General features: G+C 37.2%; 1 protein-coding gene across 1 annotated transcript; it reads right to left on the bottom strand.

The window, feature by feature from the left end:
• Positions 1-946: 946 nt before the first annotated feature.
• Positions 947-3,412, bottom strand: LOC110732073. The gene is made up of 2 exons (XM_021911985.1): positions 1,623-3,412; positions 947-1,538 (listed from the first exon to the last, which is right to left on the bottom strand). The coding sequence occupies exons 1-2, from the start codon at positions 3,410-3,412 to the stop codon at positions 947-949; spliced, it is 2,382 nt and encodes a 793-aa protein (XP_021767677.1).
• Between the last annotated feature and the right edge of the window lie 11,237 nt (positions 3,413-14,649).

Below are 14,649 nucleotides of genomic sequence, written 5' to 3'. Positions count from 1 at the left end.
TTTTTTTCTCTCATTTTTTTTTACATTATTGCCCTCGCCTCTTTTAACTGTGAGCGGCTCTTTCTTTATTCGAAACGTGTGGCTTATTATGCCACTTATTACACATAATACAAGTATAACCAATTCCCTAATAGAGTTTCATTTCGGGGAGGAAGTGAGGCACATTAAGGGCACAAGGGACCGCAATTTGACTCAAACATATCCTACTTTGGGCAAATTTAACAATATCCTATGCTAGATGTGCAATTGAGCATTCATCGACTTTCATTTCATATACACTAATGCAACCAGGATTAATAGACCTCTAAATGACCCCAACTCTTGCATGCACCCTTCTAAAAGAACTAGTACTCATCGCTCAAGAGTCAAGCAAGAAAAACATATAAGCATTGTCATTTGAGTCTCAACCTTGGGCAATTTTATTTTTTTTTCATTTTTCAATTTTTTCATCATTTTTTTTTAGAGAAAGCGAAAATATTCACATTACTAACTAGAGAGGGAACACTAATATTCACATGACAAGAGGTTTGGATTTCAAGGAAGCTAAATTGGATTAAGGGTCTTGGATATTAGGGAAATGAAACAACCGAAACAAACGCAACCAAACAAACCAACATGTCAAGAAGGCATGCAAATGACTCCCCCCAAGTTATCATAAACATTGTCCTCAATGTTAAGCAATAAAAGCTCATAAAAAAAAGGAGAAAGAAGACTAACTCAAGGATCGGGTCTTCTTCGACGCTTGAACCTCCTTGGTACCTTTGTTCCTGTTGGTTGTTGTTGGAAGACATGCACTTTGTGCTGTTTTTTTTTTTTTTTTTCTTCTTTTGTTTTTTTCTTTCTTTTTTTTTTTTTTTTAAAGTTAATCCACTACAAAAATATTCGGGTTGCCTCCCGGAAGCGCTTCTTTAACGTCACTAGCTTGACGAAATTGCGCTATCCAAAATTAGGGAGGATCAAGGCACACCTTTTTGACCCATCTCATTGTTCCCACACACTTGCCATTTTCCTTAGGCAAAATAATCACATTGCTATCATCACTAGAAATGCAACCAAACATCTTGTCTATCAACTTGATTTTGTTTTTCTTTTTCTTCTTGGCCCTCTCTTGCTTTTTCACCTCCGGAGCATGAGTCGATTCATCTTGTGACTCCTCCATGTCTTCTTTCAAAATATTAACCAAAACATCAACCCGATGAACTTGTTTAACCATGGGGTCATTCAACGTTTCCGGAAATGAGAAAGAGATTCTTTCATGCCCAACATTTAAGGTAAGCCGCCCTTTTTTCATGTCAATATTAACACCCGCGGTTTTCAAAAAGGGCCTACCCAATATGAGAGGAATTTTGAAATCCTCATCCATCTCCATGATTACAAAATCACAAGGCACAAGAACCTTCCCCACTTGAATTGGGATGTCCTTCAAGACTCCCAATGGGACTTTAACCGAGCGGTCGGCTAGTTGGATTGACATTTTGGTGGGGCTAATCTCCCCAAGATTTAATCTTTTTGCCATAGAGAGAGGCATAAGGCTAACACTAGCCCCAAGATCACACAAAGCATTTGTTGATTCAAGATCTCCAACCTTAACCGGTATAGCAAAACTACCGGGGTCACCAAACTTCTCGGGAAGCTCATTTTGAGGAATAGCACTTATCTCCGTTGGAAGAGAGATAGAATCACTCTCCTCAAGCCTACTCTTGTTAGAAAGAATATTTTTCAAAAACTTTGCATATGTAGGCATTTGAGACAAAGCATGGAGAAGTGGAATGTTTGATTGAAGTCCTTCCATTTCATCAAGGAACTTAGAAAGTTTCTCATTTAGCTTCTTCTCTATCATTCTATGAGGGAATGGAATATGAGGCTCATATGCTCTCAATGGAGCTTGACTCTTCACTTCTCCCTCATCTCTCTTTGAGGCACCCTCATCACTCATTTTTGACCTTCCTCTCGCCTCCTCACTCACTTCATTTTCAAACTCACTTTCATCTACCCAACTATCTCCCTCATCTCCCTTTTTGGCAACATTTTCTCTCATAATTGGAGTTTCATACCCCCCTTCCATAATCAAGGTGATTGATTTCGCTTGCTCTTTTGGATTCATTACCGTTGTGCTTGGAAATTGACCACCGGGGTTAGAGGATGAACTTCCAACTTGTTGTGCAATTTGAGCCAATTGGCCCTCCATTATCTTATTATGTGCTTGGAGTTGTTGGATGTTTGCATTCATCTCCGCATTGTTCCTTATTTGTTGAGTCATGAAAGTTTCAAGAACGGACTCAAGGCTAGTCTTTTGAGGAGGTGGAGGAGGAGGAGCGGGTTGGTTATATTGTGATCTTTGGTGGTTTTGATCCCTTTGGTTGGGATGGCGGTATGGAGCTTGTTGGTTTTGTGATTGAGGTTGGTTGTAGTGGTTTTGAGGTTGGGTTTGATTTTGGTTGTAGTTATTTTGTGGGGGGCCTTGGTTGTATTGCTTCCATCCCGTGTTATGTTGGGGCTTCCAACTTTGATTGTGGGATTGGGAGTATTGTTCATTCCTTTGCCCAATTGCCGCCGCTTGCTCTTGATTCGTTGAGTTGCAATAAGAGGACAAGTGATCATTTCCTCCACAAGTCTCACAAGACATGACTTGCGAGGAAGAGCTTGAGGGTGTGAGGGTGGCTTGATCTAGCTTGTGAGCTAGCATATCAAACTTTGATGCAATAAGATCTATTGCACTAAGATCATGAATTCCGCCCTTCTTTGTTTGAGGTTGCCTTCTATCACCTCCATATGCATAATGCTTGGCCACTTCTTCAATCATCTTGTATGCATCGTCCACCGATAGCTTTTTGAGGCTACCACCGGCCCCGGAATCAAGGTTGGCCCTTGAAATAGGAGTAAGACCGTCATAGAAGCTTTGTACAATGATCCATGATGTAAAACCATGGTGGGGGCATTTCCTTGTGTAATCTTTGAAACGCTCCCAAGCTTCACTCAATGTTTCATCAATGTCTTGATTGAAATTGGTGATCTTTCTTCTTAGTTCGGCGGTCTTTTCCGGAGGACAATACTTTCCAAGAAAGGCTCTAGTGACTTCGTCCCATGTACTCAATGATCCCTCTTCAACCGTTCTCAACCAATGTTTTGCTTTATCACGGAGGGAGAATTGAAACATGTGCATACGGATGAACTCTTCCGAAATGTTGTTTTGCTTGATAGTTGTACACAACTCAAGAAAGTTGTCCAAATGAGCAAAAGGACACTCATGAGGACTACCTCCGAATTGATCGCTTTGAATCATACGGATGAGTTGAGGTGAAAGTTCAAAGTTGTTTGCATTTGTGGTGGGAAGACGTATGCCACTCCGAAGTTGGAATGCGTTGGGGTGGTCATAGTCTCTTAACAATGGTTGAGGAGGATTCTCTCCCATGTTATCTTCTTCGTTAGTTCCAAAAACCTCTTCCGGATCGGAATCCGAATATACAATGGAAAACTCGGGTGTGCCTTGCAAGAGTCTCCTCACGTTTCTCAAAGTCCTATTTAGCTCTGGATCAACGGGAATAAGCGGTGATTGCTTACTCTTTCGTGTCATGCAAAGTCAAACAAAGCTAAGAAAAACGTTAGCAATGACTATCGCAATTTAAACACACATAAACAAAAATTAAGGTAAGAAAACTACTATACATATACACACATCTAGTCTCATTCAACAATAATACATTCAATGTGACTTTGCCTCCCCGGCAACGGCGCCAAAACTTGATAGGCCGTCGTCGAGCCTACCAAAGATAATAATTCCTATCTTGGTCTCACTAACAATAGTAAGGGTAAGAAAGGGTCGAACCCAAGAGAGGCGTTGAATCAACCACCGAGTACTACCGTTTAAATAAGCTAAACGAATTCTAAATTGGGTTGGTTTTTAGTAACTTCTTCTAACACAATTCAACTAAGCTAAGAGGAGGTTAACAATATTAAGAGGAATCCAGGGCTTGGGTTATACCACTCAACTTCATCACAAATCACAATTAGCATGCAACAATCAAGGTAAATTAGTGGGATAAATTAGGGGAAGTCATCTAAAGCACCCAACTACTCTCTCAAGCTAGAGGGATTACTTGAATCATGAATACGACCTACTTTCGTGGTTACATAGCATAAAACAAGTGTTAAAGCATAATCACGATGACATAAACATTCCCTTGACCGGTAATCCCTATTCTCATGGCATTTCGGGTCAATCAAGCATAAGGGAGCTAACTCAAGTTCATCTCTCGATCCTTCGTTGAGAAAGCTTGGATAAATAGTTCTAGCAATGGCCATATACAAGAACTAAGCAATTAAACCACTTAAGCTCAACTAATTAACATCCCACAACAACCAAATTAGCACATGCAACAAGTAATTAGTGACTACATTGAGGGTTTTGCCCAAACCCTAGAATTTAGACTACTCACAATCCATGGGGGTTAAAGCAATTAAAGAATTCAAGCAATTCATGAACAAATTCAAACTAAGGATTAAGCTAATTAACAATCCAAAACATGCAAGAACTAGCAAATAATTAACAACAAAGTAAAGAGAAGTAGAAAAGATGAGTAAGAAATGGTTACTATGAAGCTTCAAGGTGAGCAACAATGGTGGATTTTGTCTTCTACAATGATTGAATTTGAATAATTCCAAGCTAATAATTGAGAACTAACTAATGATTTGAGAATTTAATGTTCTAAGACTACAAACTAAGAGAAAAGCTCTGAAAACTGCCTCCCCCCGTACAAATGAGCTCTAAAGGGGTATTTATATGACCCCCAAATAAAAAGGACGGAGAAAACAAGGAAGGAGTTCGACTGCAGGTCTGCACGGACGTGCCAGATTTGGCACGGACGTGCAAGGCTAAGCACGGCCGTGCTAAGTTTGGCACGGACGTGCAGGAGGGCCAAAATGGAGGCAGAAGCTTCTGCCAAGGTCTGCACGGACGTGCAGCTTTTGGCACGGACGTGCAGACTTGCACGGACGTGCTATCATCTTGCACGTCCGTGCAGGATGCCCTGCCTAGACTGCTTAACTTTGGGAAGTTGTAACTTCTACGTTTCTTGTCGGAAATGGACTTGTGACCAGTCGTTGGAAAGCTCTTGAGACGAACTTTAATCTCCAATTTGAATCGCTTCAAAAAGTTGATAAGATCAAAAGTTATTGTTGGTTGAAGTTGACGCTTACGCAAACGACCTTTCAAGGTTCTCCAAAAGCTTTTCATTTCCCTTTAAGGCATTCCTCCTTCTTCCTCCATGGCTCTATCAACCAAGCTTGCCCTTATCCTTTCTCACTCATGCTTGATCATTTCCATACTGCTAAAAATAGCTACATTACATCAAAAACACAAACAACCGGTGAAGCATGCATGGTACAAAATTTGCATAACAATAGGATAAAAAATGAACTTTGATGTCGATTAATAACGAAAACAAGGTTCAAAAGTACCCTAAAATCATGCCAAATAACAAGTTATCAAAATCATGCTTAGACTATTTTATTGATTCGTAGTGTCATGTTAGGATGTTTTATTGTTTCCTAGTATCATGTTTAGGGTTAATTAATATTCCTAATATCAAGTCTGATGATGCTTCCTATTTCTTTTTTAATATCATGTTAGTATCATGTTAGGGCTAAAGCTTTGATCTTTAATGTTTAGTGCCATGCTAGGGTTTGTTATTAATCTTGTTAGTATCATGCCTAGGATCTTGCTATCATAATTATGCTTTATTTTTAACATGATTATTATGTTGCTTGATGTTTATTATTTGTTATTGCTTGATCACGCCTTTTATGCATGTTTGAAGGGAATTTGTACTTGTAATCATGATTAATGAGATAATTAATAATCTTGTTTAGGGATAATTTGATTATAATTCAAGTGATCACCAATAATAGTTTTGTTTGTGCATTAATATTTAACCAACATAGACAAACAAGTTTAGGGTTAATCTAATGATTGTATGTTAGTTAGAAAGCGCGCATGAATACGAGAAGAATAATGTAGAGGCCTATTTTTAGGGTAGGTTCAGTCTCTTTTAGGTTGGAGTTGTACCTTCATCCCAAAACTTCCATTCATGGTTCTAGACCTATTGGAGTTAACGATATTCTGGATCGTTAAGGGGTGTAACCTTCACCCAATGAACGGTTTACAAATTCCTAAAACTTGTTGGAGACTCTTTTACTCTAGCTTCCTTCCCTTTGGACGCCACCATGCTTAAGTGTATGATCACACTGGGGCTCTAGTGTGGGATGGGTTGAAATATTCCCTACAATGTGGGACGAAGAAGTTTCCTTTTTTGATGCCCATAAGAACGAGATGTTTCTATTGCGTGCAACCCTTATGTGGACCATCAATGATTTTCCTGCATATGGCAACCTGTCTAGGTACAAGAATGAACAAAGGGCATAAAGCATGTCCCATTTGTATCGATGACACACCGAACGTGTACCTTGATAATTATGGAAAAGATGTGTACGTGAGGATTCGAAGATTTCTTAGGCGCGATCACCTATATTGTAGGAAGAAAAAAGGCCCTCAATGGGAAAGTGGAAGAGGATGCTGCTCCTAGGCCATTGAGTAGAAAGGAGGTTTATGCTAGAGTGAAGGGTATACCATGTGTTTTTGGTAAAACAACGAAACCAATAGACCCACATGCTTTCTTTAAAAAGGAATTAATCTTTTAGAAGCTTGAGTACTGGGAAGAAAATGATGTGAGACATTGTCTCGATGTGATGCATATAGAGAAGAATATTTGTGATGCAATTGTTAGGACAATTATGAACATTCCTGGCAAAACGAAGGATGGAAAGAATGCGCGATTAGATTTGCAAGCGTGGGGGGTTCGTCTAGAATTTTGGGTTAACACAAAGGTAGGGATCGAAGGCAAAGGTAAAGGAAAAGAAAAGTGAAGATGGTTGACAAAAACATAAGGGGAAGCGCAAGGAAAAGGCCACGGGTAGCTCAAAGAAGAAAGATGATGGAAAAGGCAAGAATAAAAAGGTGTATTTACCTCCAGCTTTCTACACATTATCAAAGGAAGAAACACAAGACAACAGAGTTGATTATGCTTTATTTGTGATGGCTATACATGACTATATTAGATTTGTGTTATGTTATTGTGCACAACAAGACAACGGATTTGATTGTGCCCTATGCATGATGAGGTTTATGTTTGACATATTCAATAATTGCACGGAAGCTCAACGCATTGAGGAGGTATGTTTTTTTTTTGTTACTTCGATCAATACTTGCTTCCATTATTTCACCGAACACATAAATGGGAAAGTGAGAACCCGAGAAACCCATCAAAGTATATGCAGAACATGAGGCAACTTCAGCATCCGAGGCGTTTGCCTCGGGTTCTGCCTAAGAAGCTGCAGTAGCCGCCCAGGAAGCTGCAGCAGCCACCAGGCAGCTGCAGCATCCATGGCAATAGCCCAAGCAGCCGCAGCAGCCGTCGCAGCAACCCGGGCAGCTGCAGCAGCCAGCCCCGAGAGTAGTCGAGCCGTGGTGATAGGTTGGAATTTTGGTGAATTATGGTAAATTTGGTTAACTGGGTAAAATTTTGTGAACTTGGTGCATAATTGTTAGTGAATTTGGTAAGTAAGCCATGTAGGCCGATTTTGGATAAAAAAAAAAAGCGTCCTAAAACTTAGGAAAATGCTCTTTTGATGTGACTTCAAACCTTACATAACTAAGACTAGGTAATATATGAGAAAGAAAAAGTCCATTTGAAAAAAAAAATGTAGAAAATGGGCAAAGTAGAAGTGATATAGGCCTTATTTGGGCGATTTTGGATAAAAAGAGTCCTAAAAATTAGTAAAAGGCTCTTTTGATGTGATTTCAATCCTTAAAGACCTAAGACTAGGTAATATTGTCATGTTATGAGAAAGAAATAGTTCATTTTATAGAAAATGTAGAAAATGGCCAAAGTAGAAGTAATATAGACCTTATTTGGGCCATTTTGGATAAAAAACGTCCTAAAACTTAGTAAAATGCTCTTTTGATGTGATGAAAGAAATAGTTCATTTGATAGAAAATGTAGAAAATGGGAAAAGTAGAAGTCTTGTAGGCCTTATTTGGGCCATTTTGTGAAAGAAACAAACCTATATATGTGGCCTTTGAAATATTTGACATACATTTGGTTTGAATTTTATGTAATACGCATGATGTATAATGTTTGGTTTTTCTTTCCCCCCCCCCCCACAGGTTTTCAAGATTCAAAGGGAAGGCTTGTTAACAATCAAAGAGATTGATGAAATTCGCGACATGTGGGCTTTTTTCGTGACATTTGATGGCATCTAGAATTGTCGGAGTGGATGCGCACACACACCGAATTAATAAGTGAGCCTGAGTTTAGTTATTATGAACATTATTTTAGTTATGTTTATTTATTTTTATTTTTTTTATATTTACATTAATTATAATTAGTACATAGTATTTGTGAGTGTTATCTTTATGTATTTTGGTGTACTTACATATTATTGTTAATTAAATATATTATTGATGTTACTTTTGATATATATATTTTTATTTCATGTTGTTATTGTATTATTATTCTTTGTAATATTTTAATTAATATTAATAAATAATATTAATATTATTAATTAATAATAATAATAATATTATTATTAATTCATAATATTAAGACAGATCAGTATTTATATTAAAACAGGTCAATATTTATATTAAAACAGGTAACTAATAAAATTATTATTAATTAATAATAATTTGGAATTAAAAAAAAATTAGAAAGGGAAGCGGTTTGGCGCTGTAGGGAATATTTCAAGCATCCCACACTTGAGCCCCACTGTGTTCATATACTTAAGCATTGTGGTGTCCGAAGGAAAGGAAGATAGTGTAAAAGAGTCGCCAACAAGTTTTAAGAACTTGTAAGCTGTTCACAGAGTGAAGGTTGCACCCCTTAACGATCCATGAGATCGTTAACTCCAATAGGTCAGGAACCATGACTGGAAGTTTGGGGATGAAGGTACAAATCCAACCAAAAAGAGATTGAACCTGCCCTAAAAATAGGCCTCTGCTTTATTCTTCTCGTATTCATGTGCGCTTTATGATTAACATGCAATCAATAGGTTAACCCTAAACCTGTTTATTTATGTTGGCTGAATATTAATGCACAAATAAATCTATTATTGGCGATCACTCGAATTATAATCATATTAGCCCTAAACAAGATTATTAATTATCTTATTAAGCGTGATTACAAGTACAAATTCCCTTTTAACATGCATAAAAGGCGCTATCAAGCAATAACAATAATAATATAATATCAAGCAACATAATAATAATCATCATAATAATCATGTTAAAAATAAAACATAATAGCATTAGCAAGATCTTAGGCTTGATACTAACAAGATTAATAACAAACCCTAGCATGTCACTAATTATTAAAGATCAATTAGCCCTAACATGATATTAACATGATATTAGGAAAGAAATAGGAAGCATCAAAATAATATACATGATATCAGAAATATTAGTTAACCCTAAACATGATACTAGGAAGCAATAAAACATCTTAACATGACACTAGGAATCAACAAAATAATCTAAGCATGATTTCTATAATAATAAAGCAATTAAGCAATTAAATTACTTACTTCAATGCCTCGTACCTCTTTCTAATAACAAAATACACACATTAGTAACTTCAAGGAAAATATAAAATCAAAAAATTAAATTAAATAATTAAAATAGAGATTAGGGACCAAACCCTCATCAATATCAAACCTTTCACATCTAGGGCGAAGGCAATTTCGAACTTGGCTAGGTGTGTCTAGAACTTGTGAATGAGGAATTTTGAGAGGGAAGGTTTAGGAAAAGAAAGAGAGAGAGAAAGCTTCTAGCTTTTAGAGAGAGAAGATGATGGTTGTGAATGATTAAAAATGGGGAAATACGACCCCTATTTATAGAAAAAATAGCACGGGATCAAAGAAAGTTATATTCGGAATAAAATACCTCCTGTCGCCAATAACAGAAGTCAACGTCAGATGACAAGAGCAGCCCCAGACGACAACTTTGTCGTCTCGTGCTGATTCAAAAGCACAACACGCTTTTACACGCGGAATCATCTTTTTAACCGGTTAACAGGTAATTCCGCATCTAAGCAGATTTAAAATCAGATTTAATATATTTTATTCAAAATAAAACATCTTTAAAATATAATTATCAATCCTAATCTTATTATAACTAAAAAGAACCTTCTAGACATTCGTAGAATATTAAAATCAATCCTAATTACTTTAGGAATTATAATTAATAAGCCCTCCTCTAGATCATTGGGCCACATTTAAAATCATTGGCCCTAATTTATTTTAATCCATAACTTCCTCATTATTCATCGGAATTGGGCTTATAAAATATCGTTGGAAAGCTCTTTTCGAGCCCAATCCAACTACACTATTATTGGACCCTTATCATGGAACAAACCAAATTGGACTGGCTATTTTTCATAAATGGAGTAGGAAAAAGAAATATATATTTTTTTAAAACAGAAAGAGAAACATTTTAATAAAAACATCCTCGTCACTAAACTTTTCACACTTTCACTTCGTTCGATAATCAAATGATGTGAAAGGTATTCATCACTGGGTTTGGTTTTGGGGAGACACATTTGGGTGTCTACAGGCACCAAAAGCGCTTCCCATTACACTTGACAAAATATTATGTCAAGTGCAAATGGTAAGCGATTTGGCGCCAAAACCGCTGCCTTTTTTCTTGTAATGGCAAGCAGTTTTGAACCGCTTGCCATTTAAAAGGCTAATGGAAAGCCCCCTAACCCCATGTTGTTCAAAACCGCTTGCCACTAGGGGGTATGAGCTGCTTGCCATTTAGTTTTTTCTACTAGTGCATCACTGGGTTTGGTTTTGGGGAGACACAATCAGGTGTCTATAGTTACTTGTTTTTAATTGTAAAATGCATGGGCAATTCACATATACTGAATGGATGAATGAAATGTATATTCTCTCACAGGTTTTATGAAATGGAAACTGAGGCCCGATTAGGATAGAAAATATGTACTGCGATCCGTTATTTATTTTTGTAAATGTAAATACGGTCTGCGATCCGTTGCCTAATTTTGTACCTTAATTATTATTTAGATTAATCCTAGTCTTAGTTACTAGTAGTTTCATAAATGATGGTGATGTCTTAAAGACGAAGCCTTAAAGTTGCAATGAAGACCCTTAAAGACTCAAGGGGTCATGCTAGTTGCCAAATGCATCTTTTACTTATGTTTTCGATATATATTTATGTTTAAATTATATATGAATGATATGTTAGATGCATGTTTAGGATTTCAAATGTTGCAATGATTAACTAAGTTCACTTAAATCAGCCAACATAAAAACCCTAGGTCCCTAAAATATTGAATCAATTTTGTCATTACAAAATAACATTTACCGAACTAATGAGAGTTGTGATGGGCTATGCCAAAGCAAGTCATCACTATTAACCTAGGGACGTAAGGTATACCGGGTATACATTTTGATTTTGGTTAAACTCAACTATATCAGTAAGGAGTCCTTAGATGTCGTGGCGATGGAGATAAATGTCATAAAGCATTAGATGCGACGTATTATCGAACAAAGAATAGCTTAGAGCTATTAGCAAGGAGTTGATTACCTTAGAATAATAAGTGTTAAGGCAAGACAAAGAATTCTTAATCACTCATATTGATTATTTAGATCTTGAAATCGTTTTATTCTCGCCAAATAGGGACAAATTTAATGTGCGGATAAAACGCTTAATAAGTTTGAAAATTGCATGAATGATTTAAAATTCAAACTTATTGTTTCATGAATGATTTTTCATTTCAAATTCTTTCTATTGTAGAAACATGTCTGCGAAAAACTCAAACAACCAAAATCCGTTACGCTTATTTCTCGACAAGGAGAAACTGAGTGGGCCAATTTTTCTTGATTGGAAAAGGAACTTGCGTATAGTTCTCATGCAAGAGCAAAAGGAATATGTCCTTGTTGAGGAAATGCCTGAGACTCCCAATGAGAAAATGCCCGAGTCTCCCAATGAGGAAGTCACTCAGGCTGCCCTAAACCGATGGCAATACCAATCGGGATGTCAAATGCATCATGTTGGCTATAATGTCTCCCGACCTTCAGAAGACTTTCTTTGACTAGGATATAAATTTTGAGATCATTTCTGAAATTTAGAATATATTTCAAGAACAGCCCAAACTAAAAGGTTCGAAATCCATAGGCGAAAACCTTGAGAGCAAGCTTAAGAAAGAAGAGCCAATCGGCCCATATGTACTCAAAATGATCGATTGATTTGTGAATATGGAAAGTTTTGATGCAGGGTATTTGACTGAAATGACAATAGACATCATTCTCTATTCCCTGCACAAAGGCTATGATCAGTTCAAGATGAACTACAACATGCACAACATGGAGAAAACCCTCACCGAGCTTCATGGTTTGTTAAAGCAAGCCGAGCAAACGCTCAAGGATGAGGGGAAGGCGGTGGGAAGCATGATATTCTTATGGTCAAGAAGGGAAAGTCGTTCAAGCGCTCGGGCAAGAAGAAGAAAGGATTTAAGGGTAAGGGTAAGAAGACCTTTCCACCTAAGTCAAAAGCTACCAAGGACCACAAGGACAAGAAGGTAACCTCTTCTAAATCAAATTCCGAATGTTTCTATTGCAAGAAGAAAGGACATTGGAGGAGAGATTGCCTCAAATTCAAGGAAGATAATAAGAACAGAACGTTGCTTCTTGATCAGGTACTTTTGTTATAGACTTAAACTTCGCTAGCACAACATCATGGGTATTAGATACCGGTTGTGGCTCACACCTTTGTTCCAATTCTCAAGGACTAAGGAAATCTAGAAGGCTAGATAAGCGAGAGGTTGAACTCCGGGTCGGCAAAGGAGCCAGAATTGCAGTCGTATCCGTGGGAACTCTCAGTTTTTCATTGCCCTCCGGGCTAGTTCTAGAACTTGAAAACTGTTATCATGTTCCGAATGTTACCAAAAACATCATTTTAATTTTGGTGTTGGACGCCAAAGGATTTGAATTTCAAGTAAATGACAATACATGTTCATTTTATCTCGATAATATTTTTTATGGTATCGCACATTCTGAAAATGGTCTTTATGTGCTTTCTTTAGACAAACATGTTTATAATGTTAATGATACCACCAAAAGACCTAAGATTGTTGAGTCAAATTAGATATACTTGTTGCATTGTCTTCTTGACCACATTAACTACATCAAGCGCATCAAGAAACTTCTTCACGAAGGTATCCTTGACTCATTTGATTTACAATCATTTGAGAATTATGAAGGATGCTTATTAGGAAAGATGATAAGGCAGCCATTCTCCAAGTTGGAAGAAAGGGTAGGTGACTTATTGGGACTAATGCACAATAATGTATGCAGACCAATGAGCACACCCGCGAGGAATGGTTATCGATATTTCATCACCTTCACGAACGACTATAGTAGATATGGATATGTCATCCTTATGTCGAACAAATCTAAATCATTTGAGAAATTTAAAGTATTTTAGAGTAAAGTTGAAAACCAGCTAGGCAAGAAAATCAAAGCCCTTTGATCGAATATAGGTGGTGAATATTTGAGCCATGAATTCGTTGACCACTTGAAAGAGTGTGGTATTCTTTTAGAATTGACACCTTCAACTTCAAAATGGAACGGAGTATTTGAAAGAAGATATTGAACCTTGCTAGATATGGTACGATCAACAATGGGTCTTAGTGATCTTCTTATCTCAATCTGCGGACACGCACTTCTAACCGCAGAACTAACACTGAATCGTGCTCCGTCAAAAGCTGTCGAAAAGACTCCATATAAATTATGGACGAAGACACCTCCAAGGTTGTCTTTTCTCAAGATTTGGGGTTGCGAAGCATATGTCAAAAGATTAATTTCTAACAAACTCTACCCTAAATCTGACAAGTGTTTCTTTGTGGGATATCCAAAAGAAACTAAACAAATCTGAGAAAAAAGTGTTTGTTGCTCGCGATGGTGTCTTTTTGGAAAAAAAAACATCTTTCCAAAGTGACAAGTGGGAGGAAAATCGAACTTGATGAAGTTCGAGAGGACGAGCAATAAAGTCAAATTGACAGCCAAAGTGCTCAAACAACATCTTTTGACATTGATCAAACTTTGCAAAGTCAAATGTAAAATGCAAATGCTCAGTCCATTACCCTACGTAGGTCACAAAGGCCAAGGCGTCAACCAGATAGATATCACAGTGTTGTATTAACCGACAATCAAGACATCCTACAAGCAAGATATGATGAAGCCCAACTCTGCTAAATGGAAAGAAGCCATGAAATATGAATTGAAATCCATGTTTGAAAATCAAGTATAGGACTTGGTTGATTTGCCCGAACGTTACACACCTATCGGTTGCAAATGGATTTTTAAGTTGAAACCGACAAAGATGATAATGTATTTGTATACAAAGCTAGACTGGTAGCAAAAACTTACAGGGAATTTCATGGCGTTGATTATGATGAAACCTTTTATCCACTTGCAATGCTTAAGTTCGTCTGGATTATCCTAGCAATTGATGCCTATTACGATTACGAAATATGGAATATGGATGTCAAAACCGCGATCCTACATTGAATTTTT

Source organism: Chenopodium quinoa, unplaced genomic scaffold (genome assembly GCF_001683475.1).
Source record: "Chenopodium quinoa cultivar QQ74 unplaced genomic scaffold, ASM168347v1, whole genome shotgun sequence".
Taxonomy (NCBI): Eukaryota; Viridiplantae; Streptophyta; class Magnoliopsida; order Caryophyllales; family Amaranthaceae; genus Chenopodium; species Chenopodium quinoa.
The sequence above is the reverse complement of the archived record's forward strand: the minus strand, read 5'-3'. Positions and strand labels throughout refer to the sequence as shown.